General features: G+C 51.5%; 1 protein-coding gene across 1 annotated transcript in view; it reads right to left on the bottom strand.

Annotated features, from left to right (window-relative positions):
• Nucleotides 1-392: 392 nt before the first annotated feature.
• Nucleotides 393-23,169, bottom strand: part of SRL (sarcalumenin) — a 69,376-nt gene continuing 46,599 nt past the window's right edge. The window contains exons 3-7 of the mRNA XM_063618311.1: nt 16,091-16,192; nt 14,726-14,821; nt 9,431-9,547; nt 6,910-7,143; nt 393-3,998 (exon numbers count right to left, since the gene is read on the bottom strand). Of these exons, the coding sequence (XP_063474381.1) occupies nt 3,187-3,998; nt 6,910-7,143; nt 9,431-9,547; nt 14,726-14,821; nt 16,091-16,192 (1,361 nt within the window). The 3' untranslated portion in view covers nt 393-3,186. The remainder of the gene's footprint in view (nt 3,999-6,909; nt 7,144-9,430; nt 9,548-14,725; nt 14,822-16,090; nt 16,193-23,169) is intronic.

The following is a 23,169-nucleotide window of genomic DNA, read 5'->3' as shown; positions in this document are numbered from 1 at the left end:
CTTCTTGGAGGAGGAGATCACTTTCTGGTGAAGCCAAGGGGAGGTGGCAGCCTTACCATTCAGAAAACCTTTGTGCCCTCCTCCACTAGAGCCCTCAGGTATCTGAGGCAGCTGCGTGGATGCCCAGGGGAATGAGGCATTGAAGTGCTGAGGGGAGAGCAGTTCTTTAAGTTTCAGAGGACACCACGCCGGCCTGGGCTTCCTGGGCGGCTGAGAAAGCAACTCAGCCTCAGCCCCAAAGAAGGTCCTGGGGCATCCAGCTAACACCAGGGTGGGCAATTTCTTAATTTCCAGTCTCTCCCCAAGAAACTTACACATGAGTTCACTCTACCAGATATAAAAGGAGGATGAAGAGAGTAACCTAGCTGGAGACCATGAGAAAGCACGCGGTGTTAAAGAGAGATTGGAACTTTATTGAGACTGATGAAATCAGAACTGAAAAAACACTGGAAAGGTTCAGCCACTGTCCAGGCACAGATCCTTCCAGACACTCCTCTTGGGGGAATCTCTGGATCCTTAAGTTTCCCCCAGTTCCTAATCCCCCACCCCAAAGAGTCAGAATTCTGCTTAAAGCCCCCTCCACGGAGCTGGCCAGAAACCAGACACTGAGTATCTGTGCTGACTGATGGGCAGGCCTGTGAGCAGCAGAGACAAGAGAAGTCAGAGAAGGAATACGAAAAGGAAAACATGACGGAAAGAAAAGCCCAAGGCAGGGAGAGCACACTGATAACGCAGGCCCCTGAAAATATAAATATTGCATCAATGTATTAGCCTCATCCCAGCCATTTCCCCCAAAGCAGTGGTGACATCAACAGCTATGACAATGCCCACACAGTTGTGCGTGTTTTTTTGTTTTTGTTTTTCCCCTGACTACACAGAAAAACAGATCTGCCAAAGCAGCTCACAGCATGGAGGAGCAGGCCGGGGAAAGTGGGAGGGCCCATCCCTCAAGAGGGCAGATGGTACAGAGTATGAGGCGAGGGTTTCTGGGGTTTGCGGAGGGTGGTTAATGAGAAGAAAAGTCCAGGACAGATTCCATCTCATCAGCCCCTCTCACAGGATCCGTGGATGCCTCTTGCAGAACTCACTTTTCTTTCCTGGTCGACTCGTTCCTTAGAAACATTGTCCTTAGTGCCCTGGAACCTCGGGTGTTCTTGTGGAAGGGTCCAGGCCCTCCACAATGCCAAACGCAGCGGCACCTATGACAGCATGCACCGGAGTGATAACGATTCTGAGAACCGGGAATTCCTAACTCGAGGTTCTCCGCATAGACCTAACCTGACTGCCAACTGGCTTACCCTGCCTGACCTCAGAGTGCCTCTCCCTCTGCCTGCCTTTCCACTGTCCTTCTGGTCCAGGATGACTTCCTGGTGCTAAGCTGGTGCATCCTGACTCCTGCCTTGTGGGTAAGGCCCCCAGGACAGCTTGTTCCCAAGAGAAGCGGCTGGCTGTGCACAAAGGAGCCCCTCAAGGCAGCCCGGGCTGGGTCTCCTGGGCATGCACAGACTGTGCACCATGCGCATTTTACCATCCAAGGGCTGCTTCTTCCCTGCAGGGCCTGCCCCTCTGCTCCCCACCACCTGCTGCGGAGCCGTGCATGCTAGCCTTGCAAGACTGCTACAAGTTCTCCACTCCCTGCAGTCTATGTGATCTCCCTAATCTCTCTTGGACAACATACACACATATTCACACTTAGTGGTATTGAAGGCCCTGGCTTTCCTGCGGTGTGTTCAGTGGACATCTGCATCAAGGTCAGGCAGGAAGGTCAATGTTAAGCCTCGGTGGCCGCCGACACCACGTGGCTGGTGCTGGTTCTGACTCCTAGGAAACTGCTCCGAGTTTTAAGTGTTGATGCATCAGGGAATGGAGAAGAAAGGAAAGGAAAAGCCATGGTGTGGAAACTGCGAAGCAGCAACTCCGCTGCCGAGTGTTTCCACAGGGGAGTTGTGGAAACAGCCTCCTCTGAAATTTGAGAGATTGGCGGCCTAAGGAAAAGGAGCAAGGTCTCCACTGTCCTCTCTGAAACCCAGCGCCTTTGGGATCTGAGTTTTCCAAGACATGCAATAGACAAAGACACACTGCAAACCAATTAACCCTCTGAGCCCTTCCACGACCTTCACTGCAGTCACTTCCAAGAGTAAATTACCTGGATACACCAACCAGTCCCCTCCTCTTGGGTCCGATAAAGGGATCGAGCCCCCGAGCCAGCTTTGAGGAACACATAAGAGAAGTGGCAGTGGGGCAGGCAGATCCTTGTTCTTCCTGGGAACTCCTGTTCTTAGTTGTCTAGTGTCCTAAACCACTGCCCTACCCCTTGAGGAAACCAGGAGCAAGTCCTGAGGATTGGCTCAAAACCCAGGTGGAGGCCGGGTGCAGCAGCTCATGCCTGTAATCCCAGCACTTTGGGAGGCCGAGGCAGGTGGATCACTTGAGGTCAGGAGTTCGAGGCCAGCCTGAGCAACATGGTGAAGTCCCGTTTCTACTAAAAATACAAACATTAGCTGGGCATGGTGGTAGGCCTATAATCTTAGCTACTCAGGAGGCTGAGGCAGGAGAATCGCTTGAACCCAGGAGGGGGAGGTTGCAGTGAGCTGAGACTGCACCACTGCACTCCAGCCTGGCAGACAGAGCGAGACTCCGTCTCAAAAAAACAAAAACAAACCCAGGTATATTCAGACCCAAGAGACTGTTCACTGTTGAAAGTCAACCCAAAGTTAAGAGGCAGCAGAGGGCTGGGGAACAAACGCCAGACCATGGGGGTCAAAAACAGCCAAAATGGACCTGACATTCTCTACAACTCAGGCCTTCGCTGTTTTCCCATATCACAGGGAACAAAGGAATTTCAGCTGCTTTTAGCTTATTTGACCCTCATTGATTTAAGATACACTAGAATTTAGCTGCTCTCTGTCCTTCCAAGACGGGACCTAGGAAAAGCAGGTGGAGGCTGACTTGCCTCAGTCAGGCCTCCTCATTGAAACAACAAGACAAGCACACAGGAATTCACAGTTTCCACTCTCCTCCCTAGACCCAGGCACCTGCCCCAACCCCTGGCCTCAATGAACTCCCAACTCTCCACTGTGTAATAATTCCTGCCAGTGTGGCTCAAAGGGTTAATAAACCAGGACTTCTCAGACGGTTAGGACACAAGCTCATTCACCAACAGGAACCCAAGAACCGCTACACCACCTAGTGCTTCCTGTAGCGATTTTTTGGGGTTTCGCTACACCCTGTTTTGTCACAGTTGAGAGCACCTGGATTCTTCCCGAGCCCGAGGCTACCCAGGAGGCCTGGAAGCTCCTGAGTGATGGCCCGCTCAATCTTCTCCAGAAAGCAACCTCCCATGTAGGAGCACTGCTGGGAGAGCAGTTTGAAACTGGAAATGGGATTGATGCCAAAGAAGTCCTTATAGGCCTCGCGGTTGGGAAGGTCAAATTTGCTGACATTGGTCTTTGCCAGGATGGTCTTGAAGATGTAGAATTTATCGGGGTCTTCCACAATGTCCTTAAAGACCAGTTCTCCGTCACTGAAGAAGGTCATTTTGTCCTTGTAAGTCTGCAGGTAGCGGTCAACCAGGAGGGCGTGGATGCGGACCCGGATGGCGTGCTGGCGGATGAAGGCAATCTTGTTCTCCAGTCTGTTCTCGATCACCTGATTCAGGTCTTCGAGGAGGGAGATCTCTTCCTGGAGGAACAGTTCCTGATGGGTGTCCGGCTTATACTCTTGTGGCCAGAAGGAGCTGACGTAAACCCTTGGGGGCTCTGTGACATTGATGAGAGGGGCCAAGCTCCAGAAGAGGGCCCCGTAAACCCGCATGAGCATTTGGGTGGCCAGATTGTCAGCCTTGTTCAGGATGATCCTTATCTGGGATTCACGCCCCTTCAACTGGCGGAAGAGCATCTCCAGCTCTAGACCCACATCCAGCTTTGTTGGGTCAAAGACGACAAAGATGAGGTCAGCTCTGTCGATGAACCACTGGCACACGTCATTGAAGGGGTAGCCTTTGGGAGACAGAAGCGAGAAGTCAAACTGAGTAGGCCTCCCTCAAAGCCCACGCACCTCCTTTCAGAACTAAACCATTCTGGGGGTTGAAAGAAGGAATAGCGCTACAGATTTTCTGGGTTTCTAAAGACTATTAAAAAATCAATTGCATATCTCCTGTCCCTTGCCAATCTTCAACCAAGAACAGCCTGATCCTTGTTTTTCTTGTTGGTTTGTTTTTTGAGACAGGGTCTCACTCTGTCACCCAGGTTGGAGTGCAGTGGCATGATTATAGCTCACTGCAGCCTCAGCCTCCCAGGCTTAAGAATCCACCCACCTCAGCCTCCCAAAGTGCTAGGGTAATAGGCGTGAGCCAGGCCGGGCGCGGTGGCTCACGCTTGTAATCCCAGCACTTTGGGAGGCCGAGGCGGGCGGATCACGAGGTCAGGAGATCGAGACCATCCTGGCTAACACGGTGAAACCCTGTCTCTACTAAAAATACAAAAAATTAGCCGGGCGTGGTGGCGGGTGCCTGAAGTCACAGCTACTCGGAGAGGCTGAGGCAGGAGAATGGCGTGAACCTGGGAGGCGGAGCTTGCAGTGAGCCGAGATCGCGCCACTGCACTCCAGCCTGGGTGACAGAGCAAGACTCTGTCGCAAAAAAAAAAAAAAAAAATAGGCGTGAGCCACCATGCCCCACCTGATCATTGTTTTAATCTACTGTGAAATCCAAGTTTCCAAGAAAGCTAAATACCTGTTCAAAATGGAGATTGTCCTATTGTCTAAAAGGATCTGGGGCAATGGCAAAGATGCTGAGGGAGAGAAATGAGGAATTAGAAGAACATGAAAGAATGAATGCATTATTTAGGGGGAAGGAATGTGGGCTTGGCATTGAGACCTGGACTAGAATTTGAGCTTTGCCCCTGGCCAGCTGTATATTAAATGCCTCTAAGCTCTACCTTTTTAGCTCCAAAATGACAAGAAGAACAATATCAACATCTGAATTGATATAAAGATTACCATGTTGCTGTAAATATAGGACAGCACCTAAAATTCCAATCATACAGCTGGTGCAGAATACATTTTAATTCCATTAGCTTCTTATTTCCTAGTTTTCTTTGCAAAAAAGAAAACTGAGGAGATGAGGACTAACTGTCTTAAAAACATTGAAATCTTTTTTTTTTTTAACAATAATGTATAAAATTATCCAGTGTGTAGTAGGGGTACAATTTACTATTATAATTATTAACATTGTTAACATTACTAATAATACTACTAATGTCATTATACCATAATATAATTAAATATACTGTAATATTATTACTAAGATTACTACTAATATTATTAATTGCTTCTAATATTACTGCTAAGATCATTACTACAAGATCTATTTATAACCACAATTCGAATTGTAACCATAAACTGAGATCCACCGTCTGCTCACACATTCCTGCACTGCCCTGTTCAGGACTCTCTGCAGACAGCCTTGCCTCATGGCAGGACTCAGTGGCCTAGTCCATAGCGGCATGCCTGCTGGATCTGGCTTCTAGTCTTGTGGCCTGGCTGTCAGCCTTGTTCATTAAATACATTCACATTGTTGTACAACCATCATGGCCATCCCTCTCTGGAACTTATTCATCTTCCCAAACTGAAAACTCTTTACCCATTAACAGTAACTGCCCATCTCCCCTTCCCCCCAGCCCCTGGTTAAAACCACTCTGGTTTCTGTCTTTCTGATTTTGCCTGCTCTCACGTAAGTGAAGTCAGACAGGCCCAAAGTAGCATTCCCCTGCTACCTGAGGGCAAGTAGGGCTTTGAAGAAGCCTGCTAAAGGCTTATGGGGAAGCAAGGCTGGAAAAGCAGAAACTGGGAACAGGAAGAGTTGAAGGTCAGGTTCAACCTACAGTAGGCCCAGTAGCCCAGACCCAATTTAGCCAGAAGTCAAAAACACGGTACTGGGATCCAATTAGTCCAGGCCCTTGGCTACAAAGGACACACAGGGCCTCCCAAAGACAACTGAGCCCCAGCTTGAACCTCTTAGAGCTGCTCGCAGAGGGGACTGGGCCCCCACTTTGGAAAATATTGCCGTCTCCAAACCAAATCAGTCCTTGGGGAGGTAGGAGGACCAGGCACTCCAAAACCCAGATGGCATCTCAGTGACGACAAGAAGGGTAGAAGTTAAGAACGCCTCTCCTGGTCTTGGGCAACACTGGGCACACTTCCTCTCCCTGCCTGCCGACCACCCACTGTCAAAAGTAGTTTTCTTTTCTCCCTTTTTTTTTTTTTTTTTTGAGACAGAGTCTTGCTGTGTCACTAAGGCTGGAGTGCAGTAGCATGACCACAGCTCACTGCAGCCTTGACCTCCTGGGCTCAAGCAATCCTCCCAACTCAGCCTCCTGAGTAGCTGGGACTACAGGCATGTGCCACCATGCCAACCTAATTTTTATATTTTTTGTAGAGGCGGGGTTTTGCCAGGTTGTCCAAGCTGGTCTAGAACACTTGGGCTTAAGTGATCCACATGCCCTGGGCTCCCAGAATGCTGGGATTACAGGTGTGAGTCACTGTGCCCAGCCTTATTTATTGATTTATTTATATGAGATAGGGTCTCACTCTTGCCCAGGCTGGAGTGCAGTGGCAAGATTACGGCTCACTGCAGCCTCAACCTCCTCGGCTCAAGCAATCTTCCCACCTCAGCCTCCCGGGTAGCTAGGACCAAAGGCACATGCCACCATGCCTGGCTGTCTTTTAAATTTTTTTGTAGAGATGGGGTCTCACTATGTTGCTCAAGCTGGTCTTGAACCTCTGGCCTCAAGGGATCCTCCTGTCTTGGCCTCCCAAAGAGTTGGGATCACAGGCATGAGCCATCATGCCTGGCCAAAAATAATTTTTTGAAACAGAGCTGACACCGTTCAGAAATGAGGACTAAATTACCTCTTTCTTGCTGCTTGCGGTTCTCGATGATGCCTGGTGTATCCACAAAAGTGACCCTCTCCAGAAGTTTGTGGGGAACCTCAATGCCAATCAACTTCTCTAGGAAATTCTGGCCAAACTTCTCAAGGGGTGAGAAGGAGCGGGCGCTGTCAGCAGCCATGACGATGCCTTCGATGGTTTTCAGCTTAGGCCCGTGCATGAGGACCGTGAACTCAGAGGTGGTGGGTTCAGCACCTGGGCACACGGGGTGAGAGGTGAAGGAATACATGATCCCTGTGAAACAGACCTACTGAGAAGCATGTGTATATGCTGGCTGTCACAGGGAGACTTTTGCAACAGAACTGGATATGTTTGCTAAGCTATTGGGGCTTTCTTTTAATTGTGGTAAAACATACATAACATAAAATTTACCTTTTATTCTTTCTTTTTTTTTTTTTTTTTTTTTTTTTTTCTGAGACAGAGTCTCGCTCTGTCGCCCAGGCTGGAGTGCAGTAGCACAATCTCGGCTCACTGCAAGCTCCGCCTCCCGGGTTCACGCTATTCTCCTGCCTCAGCCTCTCCAAGTAGCTGGGACTACAGGCGCCCGCCACCATGCCCGGCTAATTTTTTTGTATTTTTAGTAGAGACGGGGTTTCACCGTGGTCTCGATCTCCTGACCTCGTGATCCGCCCGCCTTGGCCTCCCAAAGTGCTGGGATTACAAGCGTGAGCCACCGCGCCCGGCCCTTTTTTTTCTTTTTGAGATAGAGTCTTGTTCTGTCACCCAGGCTGGAAAGCAGTGGTGCAGTCTCAGCTCACTGCAGCCTCCATCTCCCAGGCTCAAGCGATTCTCCCATCTCAGCCTCCCGAGTAGCTGGGATTACAGGTACTCGCCACCACGCCTGGCTAATTTTTGTATTTTTAGTAGAGACGGAGGTTCACCGTGTTGGCCAGGCTGGTCTCGAACTTCTGACCTTAATGATCTGCCCACCTTGGTCTCCCAAAGTGCTGGGATTACAGGTGTGGGCCACTGCTCCCCGCCTAAATTTACCATTTTAGTCATTTTAAAGCATGCAGTTCGGTGACATTAAGCACATTCACACAGTTGTGCAACCATCGCCACCACCCAGCTCCAGAATGTTTTTATCTTCCCAACTGAAAATTCTGTATCCATTAAACAGTCATTCCCCATTCCCTCTTCCCTCAGTCCCTGGTTACAACCACTCTGGCATCTCTCTCTCTCTGATTTTGCCTTCTTTTTTTTTTCCTTTTTGGAGCAGAGTCTCACTCTATCGCCCAAGCTGGAGTGCAGTGGCATGATCTCAGCTCACTGCAACCTCCGCCCCCGGGTTCAAGTGATTCTCCTGCCTCAGCCTCCCAAGTAGCTGGGATTACAGGTGCCCACCACCACGCCCAGCTAATTTTTGTATTTTTAGTAGAGATGAGGTTTCACCATCTTGGCCAAGCTGGTCTTGAACTCCTGACCTTGTGATCAACCCACCTCGGCCTCCCAAAGTGCTGGGATTACAGGTGTGAGCCACTGCGCCCAGGCACCTACTGTCATATAAGTGAAATCAGACAGTATTTGTCCTCCTGTGTCTGTCTTCTTTCTTTTAGCATAATGTCTTCATGGTTCATCCATGTAGCAGATATCAGAATTTCATTCCTTTTTAAGGCTAATAATTTATGTATGAACAGACCACATTTTGTTGATCCCTTCATCCACTGATGAACATTTGAGTGGTTTCCACGTTTTGGCTATTGTGAATAATGCTGCTGTGGACATTGGTGCAGATGTCTTTTTTTGTTTTCTGTTTTTTCCAAATTTTCTTTTTTTGTGTGTGAGACTGAGTCTCACTCTGTCACCCAGGCTGGAGTACAGTGGCGCAATCTTGGCTCACTGCAACCTCTGCCTCCTGGATTCAAGCAATTCTGCTGCCTCAGCCTCCCAAGTAGCTGGGACAACAGGCACCTCCCACCACACCCAGCTAATTTTTTGTATTTTTAGTAGAGACAGGGTTTCACCATGTTGGCCAAGCTGGTCTTGAACTCCTGACCTCAGGTGATCCTCCTGCCTCAGCCTCCCAAAGTGCTGGGATTACAGGCATAGAGCCACCATGCCCAGCCTTTTTCAAATTTTGTATTTTAACACCTGCATGTGGCGTAACTTTCCTTTTTTTTTTTTTTGAGACGGAGTCTTGCTCTGTCACCCAGGCTGGAGTACAGCGGCACAATCTCAGCTCACTACAATCTCTGCCTCCCGGGTTCAAGCAATTCTCACGTCTCAGGCTCCTGAGTAGCTGGGACTACAGGAACGTGTCACCACGCTTAGCTAATTTTTGTATTTTTTTAGTAGAGATGGGTTTTTGCCACGTTGGCCAGGCTGGTCTCAAACCGATGGCCTCACGTGATCCACTGCCTTGGCCTCCCAAAGTGCTGGGATTACAGGCATGAGTCATCATGTCCGGCCAGCGATTTAACTTTTCATGGTGCTTTCACATACAACATTCAAATCCCAACAATCACACAAGAAGATTGATTACCTGTATAGAGCTGATAGCGAGTATTTTCCAGCCCAAGGAGGTAGTTTATCATGGTAGATTTACCAACACTCCACGGCCCCAGGAACAGCACCATGGGCTTGGAGGTAATCTCTCCATCTGTGGGCAACAGGAAGTAGAGATGGAATAAAACTAACAAAAGTTCACACAAGGGGTATGGCACCGTACTCCAAAGCATCTCAACGTCCATCCAACTGAGTTGTGGAATTCTCCATGAATCAGACGTGTGTAGCCCCCAGTGGCACTTCTCTTGCTACATAAGTGTGATCACCCAGTAAAAAGACACAGAAGTCACTTTTGGGCCTTGCCCAGATCCTTGGCACATCTGCCCCCACCAGAAGAAGGATCTCTGTGAATTCAACAAACCCTGACTCCGAACTCACTCTGGGTGAGGTCTCCTGGTTAAACCTGGAGGAGAAAAGCTCATAGAGAAAGGAGGACGGAGCTTCCACATGGAGAGAATCAGGGCTGAGAATGGAGGATGGATGTGGAACAGCTTGTATAATCTTGGGTGGTCTGGACTCAGACCCTACCTGTCTCCAGCCTCTGCAGCTCTCCTCTCCTCCAACCTGGGGCTCCCCGAATTCCCAATACAGCCTAATCCTGGACTCTAGGGCCAGTGTCTCTCTCTCTCTCTTTCTGTCCTCTTTTGTTTAGAATCAGGGTCTCCGTTGCCCAGGCTGAAATGCAGTGGTGCAATTGTGCCCCACTACAATTACTGGGCTCAAGCAATCTTCCCACTTCAGCCTCCTAAGTAGTAGCTAGGACTACAGGCATGAACCACTATGCCCAGCTAATTTTTAAATTTTTTTTGTAGAGATGGGGTCTTGCAACATTGCTCAGGCTGGTCTCAAACTTCTGGGCTCAAACAATCTTCTCACCTTGGCTTCCCAAAGTGCTGGGATTACAGGTATGAGCCATTGCACTCACCCTCTTCTAGGGCCACTCTCACACACTAGCCTCTAAAGTCCATGACAAATTTGCCAGTGCCCAAAACCAAACAATGAACTGGCAATTCTTGGGTCCTGCATCCAACATCCTTCCGAAGGCCATGTTGGGGAGATGACCCTGCGAGGGCCACTCCAGGTGGGTGCCTAAGAGGAAAAATAGAATGCTCTCGTGCTTTCAAATCCAGCGGACAGGGAGGGAAGGGGAGAGGCTTTCAACATGGGGTGTGGTCAATCTTATTGCAGATTTTCAGGCCTCAGCTCTTTCAGCTCTTCCCTGGACTACAGCACAGAGGGTCAGCCCTGCATAATTCGGCACTGAAGTTCTCCAGACTTGTCTCCCTGAGGCCAGCAGGTCACCCTAAAAACACTAGGCACTCCCCTTTTGTTTCACTTATTTATTATGATTTTATTTAATTTCTTGGTTCAAAGATCAGGAATATAAAAAGGTAAACAGTGAAAAGTCTCCCATCTCTGTCCCAGTCTGCCTCAGCCCTAATACCCCCTGGAATAGGTAACCACTGCTGATTTCTTACATGTTATTTTAGACATTTTAATGCATATATAAGCAATATTTGTAGCTATCATATTCCCCATCTTTTTTTTTTTTTTTTTTTTGAGACAGGGTCTCACTCTGTCGCCCAGGCCAGAGTGCAGTGGTGTGATCATAGCTCATGTAGCCTCGACCTCCCAGGCTCAAGCAATCCTCCCACCTCAGCCTCCTGAGTAGCTGAGACTATAAGCATGTACCACCAAGCCCAGCTCATTTTTGTATTTAGAGTAGAGATGGGGTCTTGCCATGTTGCCTAGGCTAGTCTCCAACTCCTGGGCTCAAGAGATCCACCCACCTCAGCCTCCCAAAGTGCTACTATTACAGGCATGAACCCAGCACCCAGCCCTTCCCCATCTTTTTCTTTTTTTTTTTTTTTTTTTTTTGAGACAGATTCTTGCTGTGTTGCCCAGGCTAGAGTGCAGTGGCACAATCTCAGCTCACTGCTGCCTCTGCCTCCTGGGTTCAAGCCATTCTCCTGCCTCAGCCTCCCAAGCAGCTGGGACTACAGGTGCATGCCACCATGCCTGGCTAATTTTTGTATTTTTAGTAGAGATGGGGTTTTACCACGTTGGCCAGGCTGGTCTCGAACTCTTGACCTCAAGTGATCCACCTGCCTCGGCCTCCCAAAGTGCTGGGATTACAGGTGTGAGCCCCCACGCCCGGCCCCCATCTTTTTACAGAGAGTGGTGTCATATGCTTCCTCTTCTGTATCTTGCTTTCGGATGCTCTGGTCTTCCTTCTCCGAGGCTAAAGCTCAGTCCAAACCAGGTGGTGTCTTATAGATGGCAGGCACATGTACATTGCCTGAAAGCAACACCATGGCCCTGCCCCATCCCTCCCTGTCTGTGAATACACAGGAGACACCCACATCTCTGTGGAAGTCAAGCCCTGGCTGAGGGCCAGGAAGGGATAAGGAGGCTCAGAGGGTGGCAGGAGTCCCCAGTTACAGCCACAGAGATGTCACAGTCTCTTAACACCAGCCCAGGTGACACCAAGGAGAGCCCTAGATGTTCCCGTTCTCCGACACGAGCCACAAACAGGGCCCTTTCCTGGTGCTGCGGTTTCGGCTCCTCACAGCAGGGGGCACCGCTGGCCTATGCAGGAGGTGGGAGGTGAGCCTGGGAGAGGTTACAAGGAAGGTGGCCAGAGACTAGGAGTTAAGAGGCAAGTCCAAAAGGTGAGTGCAGGGGCCAGGAAGCGGGCCCTCCCTGCAGAGCGCCACGCCCTGGGGACGCCAGAGCTCCTGGCCCTGCCGCTGTACACACAGGTTTCCTAGGAGGGCCAAGCCTCTGGGTCTTAGGGCCAAGAGGTAAAGAGAAAGCCTTTGGGAGGCTCTGTAAGCTCACACCAATGGCTTTGCATCCGCTACAAAGTGGGGCGATAACTGGCTCCTAGGCTACAAAAAACAGTACAGGTAGCTGTGGAACGGGGTATTCCCTGCTTCCAGCTGTGTGATCCTGGGTAACCCAGCACATCTCTGGGCCTCAGGTTCCCCTCTGTGGAACAGGAAGAATACAAACCCTATTATACCCTGGCCACTTAACAGCCATCCAGAGCATCAAATGAGATCATACCGAAATAGCCAAATTAACCCAGGGAAAGATTTCTAATCTCATTCAAAAAACGATAAGATACCATTGCTAAATTTTGTAAAGATGAGTAACATTTTTAAATGGCATTGCTGTTGGGAAACAAGGACTCTCATCTACTGTTATTGTGAGTACAAACTGGTATCATGGGAGACAATATGGCAACAAGTAGCAAAATATTTAAGTCCAGGCTTCCAATTTTTTTTTTTTTTTTTTGAGACAGGATCTCACTCTGTTGCCTAGGCTGGAGTCCACTGGTGCAATCTCTGCCTCCCAGGCTCAAATGATCCTCCTGCCTCAGCCTCCCGAGTAGCCAGGACCATAGGCGCATGCCACCATGTCCAGCTATTTTCTTTTTTTGAGACGGAGTCTCACTCTGTCACCCAGGCTGGAGTGCAATGGCACAATCTCGGCTCACTGCAACCTCTGCCTCCTCAGTTCAAGTGATTCTTGTGCCTCAGCTCCCCTAGTAGCTGGGATGATAGGCACCCACCACCACACCCAGCCAATTTTTTTATTTTTAGTAGAGGCAGGGTTTTGCCGTGTTGGCCAGGCTGGTCTCAAACTCCTGGCCTCAAGGGATCTGCTCGCCTCAGCCTCCCAAATTGCTGAGACTATAGGTGTGAGCCACCGTGCCCGGCCATCGGATTGTTTTTAAAAGTGCTATGAGCCATCATGCCGGGCCCAATTTTTGTGTGTGTGTTTTGTTTGTTTGTTTTGAGATGGAGTCTTGCTGTTGCCCAGGCTGGAGTGCAGTGGTACAATCTCGGCTCACTGCAACCTCTGCCTCCCGGGTTCAAGCAATTCTCTTGCCTCACCCTCCTGAAGAGCTGGGATTACAGCCGCCAGCCACCACGCCCGGCTAATTTTTGTATTTTTAGTAGAGACGGGGTTTTACCATGTTGGCTGGGCTGGTCTCGAACTCCTGACCTCATGATCTGCCCGCCTTGGCCTCCCAAAGTGCTGGGATTACAGCTGTGAGCCACCATGCCCGCCCCTAATTTTTGTATTTTTTGTAGAGACGGGGTCTCACTATGTTGCCCAGGCTGGTCTCAAACTCCTGGGCTCAAGCCATCCTCCCACCTCTGTCTCCTGAAGTACTGAGATTACAGGCATGAGCCACCAGGAGGGTGCTGGTTTTCCAGAGCATGGCGGGGTCACGCAGGGGAAGAGCACACAGCCGTCAGAGGGAAGGAGGGAGGTCTCCACACACACAGCTCACCTGACAGGATCCCATGTTTGTAAAAACAAAAAACATCCATCTATGTGCTCACACATGCAGAGGAAATGCTTGGAAGTCTTCACTATAACGACGGGTTTCTCTGGGAGTCGAATTAAAGAAGTTGGAGGTCGGCCAGGAGCGGTGGCTTACGCTTGTAATCCCAGCACTTTGGGAGGCCAAGGCGGGCAGATCACGAGGTCAGGAGATCGAGACGATCCTGGCTAACATGGTGAAACCCCGTCTCTACCAAAAATACAAAAAATTGGCCGGGCGTGGTGGCAGGCGCCTGTAGTCCCAGCTATTCGGGAGGCTGAGGCAAGAGAATGGCGTGAACCTGGGAGGCAGAGCTTGCAGTGAGCCGAGATCGCACCACTGCACTCCAACCTGAGTGACAGAGTGAGACTCCGTCTCAAAAAAAAAAAAAAAGTTGGAGGTCAAGAACAGAATTTTTGTTTTTCAACGTATACTATTCTGCACTATTTGAATTTTTTGCAACAAGTGTGTCTTATTTTTATTATTTTGAAAATCAATTTTGTAAAGAATCCAGGCCCAAGGAAGCAGAGGAGAAGGGCAATAGGAGGGCAAGGAATGGAGTGATCAGAGGACTCAGGCACCACCGTGAGTAGACAGGGGGCACCTGTGGGCTCCTCTGGAGCACAGGAGGGATTGAAATAGGCATCATCGCCTTTAAAAACTCAAAAGTGCATGACTGAAGCATAAAGGCTTAAAACCAAAATGCATCTGTAACACCCTGGTAAAGCATCGTGCTCTGCTGGTGAAAGGGTAGTTCTGTGATGGAGGTGTCGTCTTTTCCAACTCCCAGGGGAGCCCAGACCCAGACCTATGAGTCCTCGCACGCATCATGAATGAGCTCCCGAACCTGTGTGGGTACCTGGGGGGACCGGGCTGGTCAGCAGTGTGGCCCCGCCGACAGGCCTGCGCCGTACCTGTGATCTCAAGCCCTACCTGTGATCTCATGCTGCCGGAGCTCATTGTACTTGTAGGACTGCTCCAGAGGCTTGATGGATGAGTGGTAGATCTTCCGAAGCCGCTGCAGCACCGCTGGAGACAGAGAGGGCCGGGGGAAGAGCATCAGGCAGGTGCGATCCAGGCAGCTCCTCCATTGTGGAGGGACCTCACCACCCAGGGCAGCTCCACCTCTGCCTGGTGGGCAGCAAGTGCTGTTTGCATCCCAGCAACTGTGCAATGTATTTGCATTTGGGGAGCCAGCCCACATCTCAACCTGCAGAAACCTTCAAACGAAAAGGCATTCTCCTACCCACCCCCAAAGCTTCCTGAGCTGTTTGGTTATTTTATTTTATTATTTATTTATTTTTTTAGAGACTTTAGATTTTATTTATTATTTATTTATTTTTTTAGCTCTGTCGCCCAGGCTGGAGTGCAGTGATGCAATCACAGCTCACTGCAGCCTCTAACTCCTGGGCTCAAGTGATCCACCCACCTCAGCCTCCCAAAGTGCTGGAATTACAGACATAAGCCACTGTGCCCGGCCTGAGCTGTTTTTTAAAAACCTCTCTCCTCCTTCCTCACCTCAATAGTGTATCTGAAACCTTGTCTCGGCCTGCTGCCTCACTGCAAGCCCTTTCTTTGGTGGATGAGAATTCCATCTCTGTTGCCCACCTCTGTGTGTGCTCCCTGAGGCTTAGAAGGCAAGGAGGCCCAGCACCCTGCAGGCCTGCAGATCGGCACCCTGGCCCTGGCCTTGGCCTGTCATTGTACTCCCAGACACTCCCGGGGTGGGGGGGTCAGATAACTCGGGTGGTCTCTTCTAAGAGGAAGCTCCCTGCTGGGAGCCCACAATGGGGAGGCCTATGGGGTGACAAGTCAGGCTAGCGAGACTCTACCCCTCGATCTGCCACCCTCTAGCTGTGCGCCACGAGCAAATTGCTGCTAGCCTGAGCTCCAGTTAGGTGGCTCATTGATTAAGGGGAGACGAGCCCTGCTGCAATCCTGGGGTTTCAAAGATAAAATGAAACACCACACATGAAATGGCTTTATAAACTAAGAATCACAGCGAAGGAGATGGCCCCAGCACAGCATGGGGCCGCACTGGATTTGCCCACACCGGGCTGTCTGCTTGGACGGCCCTTCCTTCTCTGTGCCCAGCTGGAACCCTGAGGCTTGGACCTTGCTCACAGAGCCTCCTCCACGAAGCCTCCCACCTTCAGGGCTCTCCTATTCCCCAATGTCCCCTCCAGCCTCCAAGACACAGCCCCGGCACGCCCTGGCTCTCAGGAGCCTCCAGGAGTCTGCCTGGGCCCTGGCGGCCGGGCTTTCCCAGCCCTGGGCACATCTCCCTCCCCTGGTTACCAGAGTAGTCATCGGATGGCTTGTCCTCATTCAGCATGAGGGTCTTCTCGATGTGGGAGCGGTCCCTCAATGGGGCTTCTTCATTTGCATCTTCCGTCTCTTCTGTGGAGAGAAGCAGACAGCCAGGTGAGAGCAAAGCTAACAGCTGGCTGAGCTCTGCGCCCTGGCGCAGCAGACGAGGCCTGGGCCTTGAGCAGGGGCTCAGCAGGGTCTTGCCAGGTTACACTGGACTGAGTTCTGCCTTTAGAAAGGAATTTGATCATCCAAACTCTATGATGCTTCATGTGCATTGTATTCGCATTCGGGGAGCTGGTCCACATCTCAGCCTGCAGAAACCTTCTTATCTATATATTTCATATATTCAACAAATATGCATTGAACACCTTCGCCACACCAGGCACTGAGCATCATACTGGGAATACAGTGGCACCCAAAACAGGCACAACTCCTTAAGCAACTGCTTTTAGTCCAGTGGAGTCAGAGATGATAGTCTTTAAAGTAACGCTAGGGCCGAGTGCAGTGGCTCACACCTGTAATCCTAGCACTTTAGAAGGCCCACATGGGAGGATCACTGGAGCCCAAAAGTTGGAGACCAGCCTAGGCAACATAGCAAGACCCCATCTCTACCAAAAAAAAACTCTCCAAGCAGTGGTGCATACCCATGGTCTCAGCTCGGGAAGCTGAGACAGGAGGATTCTCTCAGCTCAGGAGGTCAAGGCTGCAGTGAGCCATGATCACCCCACTGCACTCCAGCCTACATCACAGAGCAAGACCCTGTCTTAAAAAATTAAAAAATTAAAACATCAAACATCTCAGGAGGCTTTACGGGTAGGTAGGAGAATGCCTTTTGGTTTGAACTCCAGCCTGGGCAAAAGAGGGAGACCCTGTCTCAAAAATAATCAAAATAATTAATAAAATGTAATCATTACAGATGATGAGGTGGCCACAGAAGGAAACATTCTGAAAGCTAAGTGGGGTTCAGGAGTGTGCCTGCACCAGTGGTCTCAGCAGCACGTTCAGAGAAAGCCTCCCCAGGTCTCTGCTGGGGGAGTGAGTACGAGTGGAGAAAAGCCTTCTGCGAAAGCCCCAGATGAGCCTTGTTTAGCAAGAAGCAGGAGAAGGGGTGTCTGGCTGCAGTCGGGGAGGCCTGGGTGCTGGGGAGCTGCTGAGGTCCTCAGGGCTGACCGGGCAGGACCTTCCACAGGGCTTTGGGTTTCATCCCGAGAGCAATGGGAGCCAGTGAGGGGCTCTAGGCAGGCAGCCACCGCGGCCACATGAGCATTTCATCAGGACCACGGTGGCCATGTGGGAAGGACAGCTGGGAGGGCCACTGCAGGGTGTGTGTGTCTGTGTCTGTGTGTGCCTGTGTATGTCTGTGTTGTGTATGTATGTGTTTCTCTGTGTCTGTATGTTTCTATATCACTGTATCTGTGTGTCTCTGTGTGAATCTCCCTGGGTGTCTGTATCTATGTGGGTGTGTCTGTGTGTGTGTTTCTGGGTATCTCTGTGTGTCTGTATCTCTGTATGTGTGTCTGTATCTCTGTATGTGTGTATATTTCTGTGTCTGTGTGTCTCTCTGTTTTCTGTGTCTCTGTGTGTGTGTGTCTGTGTGTGTGTGTGTGTGTGTCTTTCTGGGGGTCTCTGTGTGTCTGTATCTCTGTATCTGTGTGTGTATTTCTGTGTCTGTGTGTCTCTCTGTTGTCTGTGTCTGTGTCTCTGTGTGTGTGTGTTGAGGGGAGCAACTGTTGCTTCTCACTCAGACAGCAAGTGATGTGGGTGCCTGCCGCAGGCTCCCGGGGAGGGCGAGGCTCCTGTTCCTGAGCCTATGATATCACAGCTGCTTCTTCCCAGGCTGCCTGCACAGAGGATTCTAGGCGATTAGAAGACGGGTAGACTCAGGCCTTATGGGTCAGAAGGAAGCCAGCTCCACTAGGGGCGAGAACCAAAAAAGAGTTGATATGCCTTGTGCAGCATCTCATGACAGTGACTCTTTAAACCAGTCCCAGGAAGCCCCAACCCCAGAGCCAGAATAGGGAGCTGACTGACTGCAGCACACACCCACCCTTATGGAGTACAATTCCTGACAGGTAGTATATAAATAGTACGTAGATAGTATATAAATTGACTGGGAGTGGTGGCTCAAGCCTGTAATCCCAGCACTTTGGGAGGCTGAGGCAGGAGGATCGCTTGAGCCCAGGAGTTCCAGACCAGCCAGGGCAACACAGCAAGACCCCATCTCTACAAAATATACAAAAATTAGGCCAGGCACAGTAGACACGGTGGCTCACAGCTGTAATCCCAGGGCTTTGGGAGGCCAAGGTGGGCAGATCACGAGGTCAGGAGATCGAGACCATCCTAGCTAACACAGTGAAACCCCGTCTCTACTAAAAATACAAAAAAATTAGCCAGGCATGGTGGCAGGCGCCTGTAGTCCCAGCTACTTGGAAGGGTGAGGCAGGAGAATGGTGTGAACCCGGGAGGCAGAGTTTGCAGTGAGCAGAGATAGCGCCACTGCACTCCAGCCTGGGTGACAGAGTGAGACTCCGTCTCAAAAAAAAAAACAAAAAACAAAACAAAACAAACAAAAAAATCAGCCAAGCGTGATAGTGCATGCCTGTAGTCCCAGCTACTCAGGAGGTTGAGGTGGGAGGATCGCTTGAGCACTTGAGCTCAGGAGTTAGAAGGTGCAGTGAGCTATGATTGCATGACTGCACCCCAGCCTGGATGACAGAGCGAGACCCTGTCTCAAAAAAAAAAGTATGTAAATTAATTCTGCAACGAAGCCTGTGGGGAAGCCGTCTTGGAGAGTGAAGACTTGACCTCGACCTCTACCCTGAAAGCCCCACTCCTGGTCTAAGTCCATGTACTAAGGAGATGCAGCCATGAAGGTGCCTGACCGACCCTCGTATTGGCTGCAATTCTCACACTGGCCGAGAGCTTAGCCCGGCCCTTCCCACTCTGCTCCTGGCCCCCAGCCCTTTGAGGGCAGCTTTGGCTGCTTTAGATGGGCGTTTGAGAGACAACAGCGGTCACAGCCTGAGTTCTCATCTCATGATCCTGACCCCTCAGTCCTGGTTCTGCAATGCTTCCTACAGCCTAGTCTTCAAGGGGAGACCCCAGTCCTAGCCCATTAAGGGAATCACCAGGGAAGTTCCCAACCCACCCCCATCCACTCTCTGCACGTCCCTCCACCCGCTGGCCACAGGGCACCGATCATTCCATTAGCTCGCTGCTCCTTTAGGCGGAGGCACTGGCATGGGCTACGGCGCATCAGGGACCCTAAGGAGAGGTTCTGGGGCCCCTGACTTGGAAGTACCAGGGCCCCTCTGACCCCTCTCAGTGGCCCCTCCAGACTGGAGGCCAGCAGCCAATGCACAGCCTGAAGGCACCTCCCTGCTGGGACCCTGAAAAGGGCCTGCCACCCTCTGCAACCTTCTGTCCCTGCCTGTCCCCTACACACAAGACTTCCAGGGAGAATGCAGCTGCCCAAGGGACAGGGTTGCTGTTAGGGAATTAATTCCTACCCTGGGCAGCAATGATGGGACTCTCCCTCCCCTGATGTCCCTCCTTGGGCTCCTCTGCCTTCATGTCCAGGGTCTCACTGCCTGTGGACTCTGTATGCAATTCCTCCGGGCCAGGCTGGGCCCCTCTGTCCCTGTGACTTGTGGTTCCTGTGGCTTCCTGAAGCTCTCCACCTTCCTGGGGTTCCCCAGCTTCCTGGGGATCCCCGCCTTCTTGGGGCTCCCTGCCTTCCTGTGGCACTCCACCTTCCTGGGGCTCCCCGCCTTCCTGTGGCACTCCACCTTCCTGGGGCTCCCCGCCTTCCTGGGGCTCCCCACCTTCCTGGGGCTCTGTGGCCTCCTCGGAGGTGCCCTCTGCTTCTGAGCTAGCCCCATCGCCGCTGTCCTCTTCAGACTCCTCTTCGGAGGGAACTCCTCCTTCTTCCTCGCTTCCACTTCCATCGCCACTTTCCTCTTCAGAGGAGGCTTCATCTGCATCCTCCTCGGTCATCTCTGGGGACTGGCTCTCCTCAGTGTCCCCTGCCTTGACGCTCTGGGTGCCCCCAGGCTCTCCACTGGCCTCTGCAGCTGGGCCAGGCTCTCCCTGGTCCTCGGTGCCCTCACTGGCTTCTGTGTCAATATTCGGCTCCGACTCTCCCCCAACAGCCACGACGTCAGGGGCTCCCTCTGGCACTGCAGGCTCCTCGCCAGGCCCAGGGCTGCCCTCGGCCCCTGCGTTCAGTGGGTGGACCCCATCACCCTCTGAGTGAGGAGAGGCCCCCTCTGCCTTTGGCTCTGCTGTCCCTGCCACTGCTCCCTGCACCAGGCTGTCCCCTGGGGCCTCCTGGACTTCCTCGGAGAGTTCATGGCCCCCAGCCTGTCCTCCTGCCTCTCCACTGGCAGTTCCCTCCGTGGGGAGCCCAAGCCCAGCCTCCTCCTCTCCTAGTCCCTCTCCAGAACTGGGCTCTGGCCACTCCTCTTCCACAGGCCCCTTGGCCCCTCCTGGAGGGAGGGCGCTTGCCACTGGTGGGCCATTCTTTTCCTCCCCAGGCCCCGCAGCGTCCCTGTCATCCCTTTCCCCAGGTGGAGGTGACTCTGTGGCTGAGGCATTGGAGAGGCTGGCTTCAGGATCGGGGCCCGGGCCGGCGGCAGACGCGGGGGTCTTCTCGGGGCTCTCAGCCTCCCTGCCATCTGGGTAGTGAAGGAGGAGTTTCTTGTCTTGAGGGGCTGTGTCTGCATAAAGCGCCCTTTCTTTCTCCTCTAGACTTGCATCTCCAGCAGAGAAATGATTCTCCAACAAATTGCCAACATCTTCTGTGCCACCCGACGCGGAGACTTGCAGTTCTAAATGATTAGAACATGATTGGTCAGTTTCACAGGGTTGGCACCGGCTCTGTTTCTCAAAAGAGTCTACATTAACCTAGCTCCCATCTTCCGGGATGTGGTGTTGGTCTGGTGTGCAGTGTTACGCCTACCAACCTGGGTCTTCAGGACTACCTCGTGCGTAGCGAGCAGAATAGGTGTTATTCTGCCTCCCTCCCAAGATGTGGAAACTGTGGATCAGGGAGTTAAAGGACTGACCCGCTGTACATCACTAACGAAGTGAGCGGCTGTGCTAACCTGAGAACCCCCACCCTGCGACCCTGGCCCTGACCTTCAAGCTTCCCGGCTTGGTCCTGATGACTGTATATGAAGGGAAACTTGGGTGAGCCCTTCCAGTCCCTCAACCTTGCTCACGGGCGTGTGCAGCCGGGCTTAACCTTGGAGATACTTCCAAGAAGGGACAAATGCTAGTGCATCCCACCTCACGGCAGTTCCTACCGCCATTAACCAGCAGGCTTTTAATACTGCTCTCAGCAAAGGAGTGAAAACAGGTGTTTGCAGGCCAGATAATCTTAGGTTACACGGCACAGGGCTTAGGGGATTACTTGTGGCTCTCAACCTTATTAAGTCACACATCTAACCCTGTCCCAGTAAGGGCAGGCATTTGCTGGCCTCCCTACCTTATATTAGAGGGTACATGGCCTGAGGAGGAGATATCCATAATAGGCCGGGCCTGGCTTCCTGAAGGCTCTGGCCAACCCCTTCCAAGGGGATCCCCTTGAAAGGGACTGCAGCTTAACCCAGAGAGCAGAGGGCCCAGGAAGAGAGAAGAGGAGGGGCCTCGTCTGTGCCAGAGACCTCTGTCAAGGATCAAGTTTAGTATGTTTGGAAAATGGGGTCAGAAAAGGCTAAGTGTGGTGGCTCATGCCTGTAATCCCAGCACTTTGGGAGGTCGAGACAGGCAGATCACCTGAGGTTGGGAGTTTGAGACCAGCCTGGCCAACATGGTGAAACCCCATCTCTACTAAAAATACAAAAAATTAGCTGGGTGTGGTGACACACACCTGTAATCCCAGCTACTCAGGAGGCTGAGGCTGGAGAATGACTTGAACCGGGAGGTGGAGGTTGCAGAGAGCCGAGATCGCGCCACTGCACTCCAGGCTGGGCGACAGAGTGAGACTCCATCTCAAAAAAAAAAAGAAAGAAAAACAAAATGGGGCCCATTAGGCCCACCCCTCTGCCCCCTGCCCCCAGGCTAGGGTCTGTTTATGGGGGGCATTGCAGGCTCATGGAGATGAGGGGACCACAGGCGTCCTGCCTTGGAGCAGCTGAGGCAGCCTCTGTTCTCCCTTGACTGTCAAGGCCCCTCTCCGAGGAGGAGCACCCCACCTATCTGCTGGATGCAGACAACCCCTCTCTCTCAGGCCACCACTTGCTACTCCCATCTCTCCCGCCCACAAAGAAAAGCCACTTCTTGGGGTAACCCTTCTCCCTCAGGGTACCCACCCTTGCTCCCCAAAAGCTGGGGCAGCCTCCAGGGATCAGGAGCAAATATTTTCTCATTAGTTCCCATAGATAGCCAGCCTGCTGTCAAACTCAGAAAGATGTGAAGCTTGGTGCCTTTTATTATAGAGGAGCCCCGTGGATTGAAATATACAACTTTTCCCCTAGCACTTTCCTATGCATGGCCATTTAACCTTCTTTACGACTGTCAGAAAGATTTTAGAGCTGAATTAGTGAAAGTCCAGAGATCTTTGCCCTGCCCCAGATACATCACCACTAGGTAGCTAATGGGCGACTGGAACCCAAAACTGCCCAGACCCTGTCCAGGCTTCCATGCCATGCTGTGCTTAGCGGGGCACAGGGGACCCCTTCCTGCCGGTATCTCAGCTCCTGCCTGCACACGCCTTCTCTCCAGGCTCATGCTCCATACTGGTCCTGGCTCCTGATTTGCAGGAATCCAATTTAATTCTGTGTTCCCAGGGCCCGGGACCCTGCCTGACCCACAGAAAGTGCTGGAAGAGGTCCGCGGTTAGATTGGGGTACCAAAAAGAATTCCTGGTCCCTTAGTGGGGGACAGGACAGGGAGCTGAGTGTTGCTCATTTTAATCTCCTTTCATCATGACCTACATACCTGTAAGTCCTGACTCCTTCACCTACATCTCTATCTCTCCACCTTCCACCCCTGCAGAAAAATCTATGGTGGGAACTTGGTTTAATCAGAGGAGACTGACTGTCCTCTGAGCAGCAGGATAC

Source organism: Symphalangus syndactylus, chromosome 14 (genome assembly GCF_028878055.3).
Source record: "Symphalangus syndactylus isolate Jambi chromosome 14, NHGRI_mSymSyn1-v2.1_pri, whole genome shotgun sequence".
In the NCBI taxonomy this organism is placed as follows: domain Eukaryota; kingdom Metazoa; phylum Chordata; class Mammalia; order Primates; family Hylobatidae; genus Symphalangus; species Symphalangus syndactylus.
The sequence above is the reverse complement of the archived record's forward strand: the minus strand, read 5'-3'. Positions and strand labels throughout refer to the sequence as shown.